The 12,011-nt window shown below is 41.4% G+C and overlaps 1 protein-coding gene across 1 annotated transcript; it reads left to right on the top strand.

The window, feature by feature from the left end:
• The first annotated feature begins 471 nt into the window (after positions 1–471).
• LOC120438100 (E3 ubiquitin-protein ligase TRIM21-like) lies at positions 472–2,160 on the top strand. Its single transcript, XM_039608539.1, has one exon. It carries the CDS (start codon positions 476–478, stop codon positions 2,135–2,137), a length of 1,662 nt encoding a protein of 553 aa, XP_039464473.1. The 5' UTR covers positions 472–475; the 3' UTR covers positions 2,138–2,160.
• Positions 2,161–12,011: the final 9,851 nt, after the last annotated feature.

The raw sequence follows: 12,011 nt of genomic DNA on the forward strand, positions 1-12,011 counted from the left end.
TCATTTTTTAAACAGATGTGTACTAAATCATCCTGATAATCAAGGGTTTAAATAGGTTCAAGTTCCATACATCAGCTTAGATATTCAAGGTAAACTGGATCAAACATGTCATCAGACACAAACATAGATGATGGTGGCTTTATCAAAGTCTTCTTCTCTACAAGCATAAATCTTTGATTTGGACAAACAAATGTATTAAAGACAAAAATAAATCAATGTTTTATGAGAAATGGATCCAGAATAATATTAATGATGTATCGCATCAAGTGAATGGAAAAGGTCATCTTCTTCCTTATCCTGAGTTTGTGAGTAAACTTAAAGAAACCTAAAACCTCTTAAAACTTATAGAAGTCCGTACGCTTTTCTTTCCAAGCTTCTTAGACTACTGATGCTTGTTTCTCTCTTTTAAAAGATGAAATTTAAATTGAATTTTGAATGAAATGTGTTTCTTTTCTTTCTCCGTCAGAGTGCAGACATGTCTGCTGCCAGCAATCTGCGATCTGAAGATCAGTTTCTGTGCTCCATCTGTCTGGATGTGTTCACTGATCCAGTCAGCACACCATGTGGACACAACTTCTGCAAAACCTGCATCAGTCAGCACTGGGACATGAATCAGAGCTGTAAGTGTCCCATGTGTAATGAGACTTTCAACATTAGACCTCAGCTGAGGGTCAACACCTTCATCTCTGAGGTGGTTGCTCAGTTCAGACGTGAAGCTCAGCAGAAAGCCAGCAGCAGCAGCTCAGAGCAACAAGCTGCCAAAGCAGGAGAAGTTCCCTGTGACGTCTGCACTGGAACCAAACTGAAGGCCCTGAAGTCCTGCCTGGTGTGTCAGACCTCCTACTGTCAGACTCACCTGGAGCCTCATCTGACAAAGGAAGCTCTGAAAAGACATCAACTGATTGATGTTGCGGAGAACCTGGAAGGCAGGATGTGTACGAAGCACGATAAACCTCTGGAGCTGTTCTGTAAGACCGACCAGACATGTGTCTGCATGCTCTGCTCTGTTTTAGACCACAAGAACCACGAGTTTGTTCCTCTGAGAGAAGAATATGAAGGAAAGAAGGCAGAGCTGGAGAAGACAGAGGCTGAGATTCAGCAGATGATCCAGAAGAGACAACTGAAGATTCAGGAGGTCACAGAGTCGGTGAAGATGAGTAAAGATGCTGCAGACAGACAGAAAGCAGAAGGTGTTCAGGTCTTCACGGCTCTGAAGGAGTCTGTTGAGAGACGCCTGAAAAAGTTCATAAAGGAGATCGAAGACAAACAGGAAGCTACAGAGAAACAGGCTGAAGGTCTCATCAAAGATCTGGAACAGGAAATCTCTGAGCTGATGGAGAGAAGTTCTAAGGTGGAGCAAATCTCATGCTCTGAAGACCACCTCCACCTCCTCCAAAGTTTCTCCTCCCTGAAAGCTGCTCCACCAACCAAGGACTGGACAGAGGTCAGAGTTCATCCACCATCATATGAGGGGACTGTGGTGAGAGCTGTGGCTCAGCTGGACGAGACAGTCTGGAAATATATGAATGACTTGTTTGATGCTGAGCTGCAGCAGGTCCAACAGTATGCAGTGGATGTGACTCTGGATCCTGATACAGCACAAACTAATCTAATCCTGTCTGATGATGGAAAACAAGTGCACTGTGGTGATGTGAGGAAGAATCTTCCAGACAACCCAGAGAGATTTTCTGACTGTGTTATGATTTTAGGAGAGCAGAGTTTCTCTTCAGGCAGATTTTACTTTGAAGTTCAGGTTAAAGGAAAGACTAAATGGGATTTAGGAGTGGCCAGAGAGTCAATCAACAGGAAGGGAAAAATCACACTGAGTCCTCAGAATGGTTTCTGGACTGTAGTGCTGAGAAATGGAAATGAGTACATAGCATGTGCTGACCCTCCAGTCCGTCTCTTTCTTCTTCCTGGTCCTGAGAAGGTGGGGGTGTTTGTGGATTATGAGGAGGGTCTGGTCTCCTTTTATGATGTAGGTGCTGCAGCTCTGATCTACTCCTTTACTGGCTGCTCCTTCACTCACAAACTCCACCCATACTTCTGTCCAAGTCTAAGTTATTGTGGTAAAAACTCTGCACCTCTAATCATCTGTCCTGTCAATCAAACAACATCAACGACTGATTTTATTTGATGAACTGATTGATTTTTATTGAAGGGAAGAAATGAACATATTGAGTGTAAATACAGTGTCTGAATTGACCTAGCTAGAAGTCTGACTAGCTATCTAAACAGCTAAACATGAACCCAGAAACTCCAAAAAGTAGATGAGCTCTTAAGAAGTTTACTGGTTATTTCATTTTCTGAAACTGCAACAATAAAGGGAATGTGCACTTTCTGTGCTCAGAAAGTGAGGACAGTGAGCTTTATTGTAAAGTAAAAAACATTGACTATGATCATATAAATGCACACAAACACATCTCTCCACACATATGCAAATGCATTATATTGCCTGAAAAAAAATGGGCTAGAGGCAACGAATGAAAATGAAGAGTTTTATTGTATGAATAAATTTTAAAAAGTAGAACAAACAATCAAATATGCTTCTTAACATATTCATGCACATACAAGTATATTTTAATATACATTTATTTCACTATAAACATGTAAAATAGTGATCTTTATCTTGCCTCCTAATGGAGATGTCTCTCATGTAGTGCAGCTTGCAGAAAGGGGTCCTCCCCCCCAAAAATGAAAGTCACATCACCTTCAACTCATCATTTTATTGGAAAGAGATGTGTCTGGTAGCATTATTTGAAAAAAAAAAAAATGCTGTTGGTTTTTTTGAAGGGCCAGTGTAAGGCATGAAAATGTGGTTTGTTGCCTCAGGGCATTGCTATGCTGTAGAGGGTTAAGTTATTTAGCCAGACTGAAACTGTGCAGAACAGGAAGCTTTGTGCAGAGTTGCAGAGGACATCGCCTATTTTTAAGAGAGAATAACAGGAAACAGCTTGGGGTGAAAGAGTGTTGAGACTGTAAGTGAGGTGCCTTAGAGGGGGGAAGTTAGCTGTGTATTTCCGCTTTGAGATCTACCGGACTGCACTTTGGGTGGTGTCGGGTGGATCTACCACATATATGCTTAATAAATATTTGTTTTTGACTGGACCTGCTCTGAGTATTGGTTATTTATTCTCAGCACATCAAAATGAATCGGAACAGGCACTTGGCCAGAGGTGGTGCTGGTTGACTCGACTCCATTTGACTGCACACAAAGTAAACTGCACGCTTTAATTGTGAAGCAGAAACGCTGAAATCGGAGAAATAAAACATACGAGGGGAACAATAACAAAGACAAGATTTACTCTTGCTGTCCTGTGAACAGCATCGGAGTGGTGTTAATTGTTTGCTGTTTTCGCGATCACGTCACACATGAGAATATCACCAGGTAAACTCACGACATTTTAAAACATTTTGCTGTTCAACAGCATGAAGACTGACGGAGTGTGTTTGAGGTAACCTCACAAGTGTCACAGATGACACATTTGGTGTTTATTTGCTGTTTTGTCAGTAGCGGCTCCTGCAAAGCAAGTCTACCACACATCTGTTTGACCAACGCCAGTTAATCTGCAACACCAGCTAATCTGGAACACCGGCTTCTTTGCTGTTCCGCTGTGTGTTGTTGTTTTGGTGACGTATCTTCCGTCGACCAGACGATTGGTCGTCTACAGTGGGATTCAGCGCTCCTATCGGCCTGAGTCTACAGTGTCTACACTCACCGTAGATTCCGGGCCAATAATCTGGGTCCAAAACTCCGTCTCCATGAAAAGAAGCAGTGCTTGAAATGTTTGATGGATATTTGAAAGCTTCAGTAAGAAAACCTACAGACAAAGAAACCCCAAGAAACATCAGCCGTCTTCTTCAGGTCCTAAAGTCAAACGAACACTGCAGAAATTTCTCAATAATAATAATATGATTAATTTTCCAGAATGGAGTTGTAAAGGAATTAAATACTTAGAACATATATTAGAGGGAACAGAATTTATTCCATTTGACAGGCTAGCTACACAATATGGGATCAACAAGAAAAGATTTTAGAATATCAACAAATTAAATCCATAGTAAAAAAGAGATTTAACCTCAGTCAAGCTGAATTACAAACACCACCAAGTGCGGTACACTTTCTTACTCTTAAATCCCCCAAATTATTATCTAAAATATACAGAACACTTTCTAAAATAGATGAATCAATATCCCTTCCTATTGCAAAGTGGGAAGCAGATTTATCAGTAAGCTTAGACCAAAACTTCTGGTCTCAGGTATGCTTAAAAACCTTTAAATTGATTAAAAATCCCAGTCTGCAATTAATACAATACAAAATACTACATAGAGTGCACTATACTGGTCATCGGATGTTCAAGATGGGCTTTACATCTTGGGCTTTACCCAGGGACTCCACCTCCCTGGGTACTCCCAGGCCCTCCAAGTGTGGAGGCCTATCTCCCCTCACCACACTCCCTGCTGGTAACTGATGCCCTCAGGGGTTGGTGCATTGGTGGTTCTTGGTGTCCGGGCTGGGCGCTCAGGTATGCACCAGCTCACTCCCGTGGCTACTTGGCGGGGCCTGGTGCCTGTCGCTCGGTCAGGCCTCTTCCGGGGCAAGGGGCCTCAGGCCTCGGCCTCGGGGCCTGCAACTCGGTTCACTCTGGCACAGCTGGCTGCCGGCAGAGCCGGCGGGCACGCTGGTGCAGCCCCTCTGGCTTCTGCTCCGTGGCTACTGGGTGACCCCTCATCTGGGGATCTCCTCAGCCCTTCCCAGGAAGGTGGCACGGATGCCCCTCCGTGGTACTCCTTGGGCTCTCGCACTCTGGGGCCTCTGGATGTCTGGAGCCTGGATCTCCTCCATGCCTGCTTCATGCCCTGGGGACGGGGCTATGGCCCTCCACACCCTCTAGCAGACCATTACATGGGGAACCTTTTTGTATGCAAGCGCGTTGATCCACACAGGTGTGCACACGGGTGTTCACTGTTCGTGAGACATAAACTACACCTTTCTTAGCTGCTACTTCAAAGCACATTGTGCTGTGTCTGTCCTGCGTGCTGCACAACAACTTTCAATATTTAGTATTTACTGCTGTTCACACTTAGCTAGATTAACGTGATGGTGTTGTGTTTAGTATGTTGCTTTGTTTTTGAGGGGTTTTTTGCTTGTCTTCTCTTCTTTTTCTCTCAACAGGTGATCCAGGAGATTTTTTTTCTCTTTGTCTTTGTAAGTGCCCTTTCTCACTGTCCCTTTTCCCTTCTGTTTTTCTTTTCCTTCCTCTCTTTCTTTCTCCCTTTCCTGTCCCCCAGTCATGTCTGTCCCATCTGTAACAACTGAAAATAAAATAAATAATAATAACAAAGTTTGATCAAATGGACCAATACGGCAATGCCATGATGATCCATTTGGCAAAATAAATCCATTTGGTATCCTTGTTGGTCTTCAGACAACAATTCTGATGGCTAAAGAACCAAATGGGACAGACAAAAAAAAAAAAAAAAAGAAAAAAAGAAATTTTTCAGTCAGAAAATTACATATCATGTTTAGCTTCTTCTAACTTCTAACTCTGTTAAATGTAATAAATTCCTTTTTCATGGATGCCTGGATGTTAAACTTAATTGTTACACCTGGTATAGCAGCAACGCTGATTATTTTATTAGAGATGAAAGAATTTAGTCAGTTTGTAACTCTCAGTGACGCAGCAAAAATTCAAACGTACAGCACTGCTATCACTTCTGACATAAATGAAGACAGAAAACTAAACAGCAGTGACATTGGTAGGGTTACTGAAGCTAGCAGGTATATAATGATGTGCTATGTGATCGCTAGCATAACAGCATAACACAAACACAGTGAAGCTGGAGGATGAGTGCTAACTTTTTTCTACTTGATAAAAGTTTACATGAGGGTTCCTGACGGTTAGAGACAAATGCAATCGCATGGCAGGATGCTGTAAACCAGGCGTCTCAAACTTGCAGCCCACGTCACCTCTACTTGCGGCCCACATTTTGATGTGAAGAAATATTTTACAAAATTATTATTCAAAAAATGATTTAATATGAAGGCAATATGAGCAGAGTGTTAGGCAGGCATGGCCCTTTCAGACTGTAGCCTCATGGGTGGTGTAGTCCTTGCTCCAGGAAGAACATGTGGGACTGCCCCTCCATCTGTGTGTGTGAGCACAAGGGAGGGAGAAAAAGGAAATATGAAAAGTATGAGGTGCTACCGCCCAGAAACGGGAGATGGAAGCATGTAAATATAATAATAACCACTGCAGCCAAAAAGAGTGCCTCACGATACAAGTTGTAAGTAAGCTATTAAGACTCGACTGTACACTGTGTTTGTGTTTTCCTCAAAACCAAGTAAGTTCAGCCTTTCAATGCCTCTCTCTGTCTCTCGCTAGCAAAGTTGACCCAGACAGTAAAGCTAGCTCCCGGCTACGAGCCCGACACGGAACCCAAAGTATTAGCCAGAGGTCTCCTTTCCACGGTTCGGAGCCACGGACCTGGTCGAGGTAAGCAGCTGTTTTTTATGTGCATTAAAGTTATATAAAAATTTAACAGTGCAAATGCTAATTCCTTGCTGACAGTTTAAAAAAAAGGCATTTCCAGTGGAAACTGGCCAACATATCCTCAGCATAACCATGTATAATATCCACAAAACATAAAAAGAGGTTATACACACACAATACAGTAATATTATGTTGAAGCACAGTATGTATCACTCCGCGAGGCTCTTGCCTATGATAGCCGTAATGCTCCGACAGTCCATCAAGCGGTGTGGCTTCGTAGCTTAGTAAAGTCGGACTAAAACATTTGACAGATTTTTGAGATTTTCGAGCATAAAATCGTTTCGAGGTCAGTAAACACAACCAGAATTCATACATAAGGCACACGGGATTATAAGGGGCACTGTCGATTTTCAGAAAAATCAAAGGATTGATTTTAAGTGTACCGTATTTTCCAAAAAACACGGTAATAACGACGGCCTGCTAGCATGCGCTACTAAAAATAGTGCTTTGTTGTGTATCTGGATGAAAGCTAAACCAGTTCCACACCACTGAAGTTGCAGCATTTTTACAAACCAATTCTGGTTCATCCGTTTCATTTAACGATCAACTTTCGCTCTTCTCATTCTCCGTCGCTGGCACACGCTTTCCGCCATGTGCATATGAAAACAAAGGCACTGCCCATGCGCGTTTTACCCATAATCTATCGCGACATTTCATTTTCTTATTGTTGTCCGACATTATACCGGTATTATCATGAACGGTATGATATGGCCCAGCCCTAGTTAGGACTCATTCAGAGGTGTTACTACAATGGAATGGTTTTATAAAATCCACAAAATAGAAACCATATTTAATGGTTAGAGTTAATTTTATTATAAATAATGTTAATGTTCTTATATATTTAAGCCATAAAAAATTTCCCCACATTCTTTACACCTTCCACGTGCTCTTATACAAATGCTATTATAACCCATCCATCCATCTTCTTCTGCTTATCCGTGCAGCAGCCCAAGCAGAGAAGCCCAGACCTCCTCTCTCCCAGCCACTAAGGTGTTCCCTGGCCAGCCGAGAGATATAATCTCTCCAGCATTTCATGGGTGTGGCCCAGGGACTTGTCCCAGTGGGACATGCCTGGAACACCTCAGGGCCCAGGAGGCATCCTTGTCAGATAGCCGAACCACCTCATCTGGCTCTTTTGCATGTGCCAATTATCATTCCTGCTGCTTAACACTCCATGTTATAAATTTTTAGGCTAGAAAATGCTTATTTTACTGGAGAAATAATTAAACTAAAAAAAATGAAAATTACTTGTAGGCAATGTTCCCTCTAATTTTTCATGTGTCTGAGGGAACACACAAACTCCCTGAGCGTCCCTTGGACCACTGTGAGCAACATCAGACGTGTGCACTGTGGTCACGTCACCATCTAATCCATCCAAGTTACATGTTTATTAAAATAATCAAATTACAGCATTTACATTTATGTTAGACTACTTTTAAACTGCTTTAGCCCATTTACAATGAAAATGGCCTGTGTAGTATGTTAACACTATTGGAAGTAAAAATAACTTGAACTCCATATTTGAAAACACAACTTTCTTTTTTCTTTTTTATAAAGCTCTGACTTGTATTATGAGTCTGTGGTCTGGGAGAGAGTCCTGTAACTTTATGTCTGCAAAATACAGTATATAATGACCAATGTTGGGCAATTAATTATATAGTTACTCCTCAAAAAAGTAACTCAGTTTGGCAAACAAAGTTTTTTTGCAGCTATTTTTTTTAAATGCAGCCAAGGCCGTTTTAAATAAACATTTCAAACTATTTACAGAACAATCAGCTGTTCTGCATCAAATTTGATGCCACACAAATTATTTGTGCCACTCCAAAAAATAATTTGTCCACTATGAGATAAAGGAGAACAACAGCCTGATACCTGCAGGCCTGACAACAGGAGATGTATCACTGCTGTAACACTTGTAACATTCAGCAGTCGCCCTTGTTCTGACACACACAACAAAACTATTGACTACACTACACACTAACTACACAAGATTTGCGCTAAACGTCTCAAATCTCTCACATCTCAGAACACCGCCGTCACTCCTAAAACTTCCCCCCGTTTCTTAACAACTAGATGCCACGTTGCCATATCAGTTTTTGATTGTTTGACATGGTACTTTTTTGGACGAATAGGAAAGGGAGAGGGGGGTGGGGGTTCGTTTTTGCTCACAGGCTTTCGAGCGTTTTTCTTATAAAACGCCGTTTTTACCGTTTCTTCCCGCAGTAAATATAAACAACGACAGTATTCAGGAAGAAAACCAAACATTGCAGATATTTTTATCATAACTCTGGTTTTACGTGACCTATCAACACAATTTAAAAACTGGTATAAAGTCCACACTTTTTCTGTCAGTTGTTCCGTCTGTCCTGCTCACATCTCCAATGGTTGTACACGTTGTCATTAACGTGGCTTCACTGCACATCAGCCACGCCGCTTTGCTAGCTAAAACACCGGTGTCGGCACATAAGGACGCTGTCATAGCCTGTCAACCACGTTGATTGGCTGCGTATATACGAATGTGAATCACATCATTGGCTGGACTATGGGATAAGGTGGCATCGTTCTAATCCCATACGGGAGCAGCCAGTCACTTACTGACTAACACTGCAAAACAGAATTGTTAAAGTATTTATTTTAATTTCAATTCAGGTTAGATTTTTTTTGTGCGCAACGCAGATTTTCTGTGCGCAGAGACCGTGCCAGCAGTGCGCAATTGCGCACGTGCGCAGCTTAGAGGGAACATTGGTTGTAGGCCACAGAATCCTGCGACATAACAAAATTCCTGCAATATAAATTTACTGATAGATCTACGATGTAGCAAGTCCACAAAAACTGAAACGTTATGTGTCATTCTATAGTTTGACCTATAGGAATACTGTAGTTAGTATGAATGTACTTGCACAAGTCATCAAGAATTTACTGTAGTCAGTTTTACTGACTCTGCTTTGCATCAGCCCAAACACCATTACCAGCTACTAACTGAGATAGTTACCAGTGTTGCACAGGTTAAAAACATGAGCTTGTGAGTAGGGCTGCTACAATTAGACTACTAGTCACGATTACATCAACTATCAAAATCATCGACGACTAATTTAATAGTTGTTGCGTCGTTTAAAGCTTTGTAAGATCCCGAAAGACAAATTGTGAATTCATACCATTACCCAGCCAATTCCAGTTTCCAACAATGGCAGCAGCTACTTAGTTTTAATGTCACTCTAATTATTCTTTCTGGGTCACAAAATAAACTTTTAACATATTTTCAGGCGAGAATGTAGCTGTTTAAACTTGAAATATCTGCTCGGTTTATCAAGACATCAAATATTTGTAAACGTGCTCCAACGTTTTCAGAGACGTCTTTACCCACCAGCTCGATAGCTAGCCGGGCGAGAACAGCGAACTCCGGCACATCATTTTCAAACCCACCATGGTCTTTCGCTAATCAGGTATAACATGATATATAAGTCACTTAGATAACTTAAAAATGTTATTGTTTGGCTTTTATCAGTATTTTTTATCAGTATTTTATTTGTTGTTTGTTTGTTGTGAGTAAATCGGTTATAATTAAAGTTATAGTTTTTACACAGCTGAATAAACGTCAAACAGAAAACTGATTAAACTGAAATGTGATATGGTTGAGAATTTACTGCGGTGTCGTGTTATACTTCAGATAGCAAGGAGCAGACGGCTGAGTTTATGACTTTACTGAGACAATCTGCAAATTTCATTAATAGTTTAATAAACTATCATCTTGTCTTTCTATTTAGTTAGCACATACCTGAAACACTTTAAGCTGTAACCTAATGATAGTTAAATGAGAGCAAATGCATGCTCGGATGATAAGCTATACATTTTATATCCAATGGATGCATGATCTGATTAGTCAACTAAACGCAAAAATAATCTGTGACTAGTTGACCATCAAAATAATCGTCTGTGGCAGCCTGAGCTCAGGGTAAAAGAATCTTCAGAGAGTGACACATCTCCAAATCACAGCACTTTTAAATTTGTGTAAAGTTATACAATTATATTATATTATATGATATGATAGGGCAGCACGGTGGCACGGTGGTTAGCACTGTTGCCGCGCAGCAAGAAGGTCCTGAGTTCAATTCCACCATCAGGCCGGGGTCTTTCTGTGTGGAGTTTGCATGTTCTCCCCGTGTTTGCGTGGGTTCTCTCCGGGTACTCCGGCTTCCTCCCACCGTCCAAAGACATGCAGTTTGTGGGGATAGGTTAATTGGATAATCCAAATTGTCACTGAGTGTGAATGGTTGTCTGTCCCTGTGTGTTGGCCCTGCGACAGACTGGCGACCTGTCCAGGGTGTACCCTGCCTCTCGCCCTATGACAGCTGGGATAGGCTCCAGCGCCCCCCGCGACCCTGAAAAGGGTAAGCGGAAGCGAATGGATGGATTATATGATATGATATGATATGATATTATATTATATATTGTCACATTAACAAATTTGGTTACTCACACATTATAAATACATGCCAGCTTAGTTGTTTTCCCCTTTTCCTTTGCTCATATTGGCAGAGGTTGTCATCACAAAGTCCGGAATAATAGCACGCTACTAAAAGTCTTCCCAGAATAAAGTGTTTCATTAGTTACTAACACGAGTCAGCAGAGACTGACTCTAAAGCATGTGTAAGTCCTTATCATCCATAATTGGATGCAACCCAAAGCACCTGTCTTCAGAAAACAATAAAATGTCTTGGCTTCAATATTTCATATGTAGTCTTACAATTTTAAATTTAATATAAGCAGTAGTAAATAATTTGGAAAACTCTGCATTCTGAATTTATATTAAATATATTATGTCTGTGAAGGTTCTCAGTCATGCAGGTCATCGTAGTCTAAGGAGCTTGGAAAAGAAAAGCGTCTGGACTTCTTTAAGTTGCTTGAAGACGTTTCACCTCTCATTCGAGAAGCTTCTTCAGTTCTAAGGGTCAAATGGCCGAGAGTCCCAGATTTAAACCCAGTGGGAGTATCCCCCCAAAGAGGGACAAAGGACCCCCTGGTGATCCTCTAATCACATGAGCCAAGGTGTGAAAGCGGGTGTGGGACCTAATCAGCCAGGGTTTCGGGTGGGCTCATTGTGAAACCTGGCCCCACCCTATCATGTGATTTCCTGAGGTCAGATGGCCCAGTGAAGCTGATTGATCTCTGACTCAGTTTCCTGTGAAACAAAGGTGTGACCTAAAATTAATTAATTATTGATTTCTAACAGACGGAGAAAATGACCTCATCTAATTTCTGCATTTTGATCACATAAATGTTCAGTTTTTGTCACCACATACATGTTTGCGTCTGCAGGTTTATTTAATTTATAACGTCACAGTGTTTGTAAAAAGTCTGAGCTGTACAGCAGCTGCATCACTACAGATATCAGTACTCATAAAGAGTTCTCTACTCACTCTGCCCTCTGATTGAAACTCTCCTTTTTCTCCAGGACAA

This window comes from Oreochromis aureus, linkage group 3 (genome assembly GCF_013358895.1).
Source record: "Oreochromis aureus strain Israel breed Guangdong linkage group 3, ZZ_aureus, whole genome shotgun sequence".
Taxonomy (NCBI): Eukaryota; Metazoa; Chordata; class Actinopteri; order Cichliformes; family Cichlidae; genus Oreochromis; species Oreochromis aureus.

Excerpts from the sequence above, each read along its gene's own strand:
- LOC120438100 (XM_039608539.1), top strand. The coding sequence starts at position 476 with ATGTCTGCTGCCAGCAATCTGCGATCTGAAGATCAGTTTCTGTGCTCC.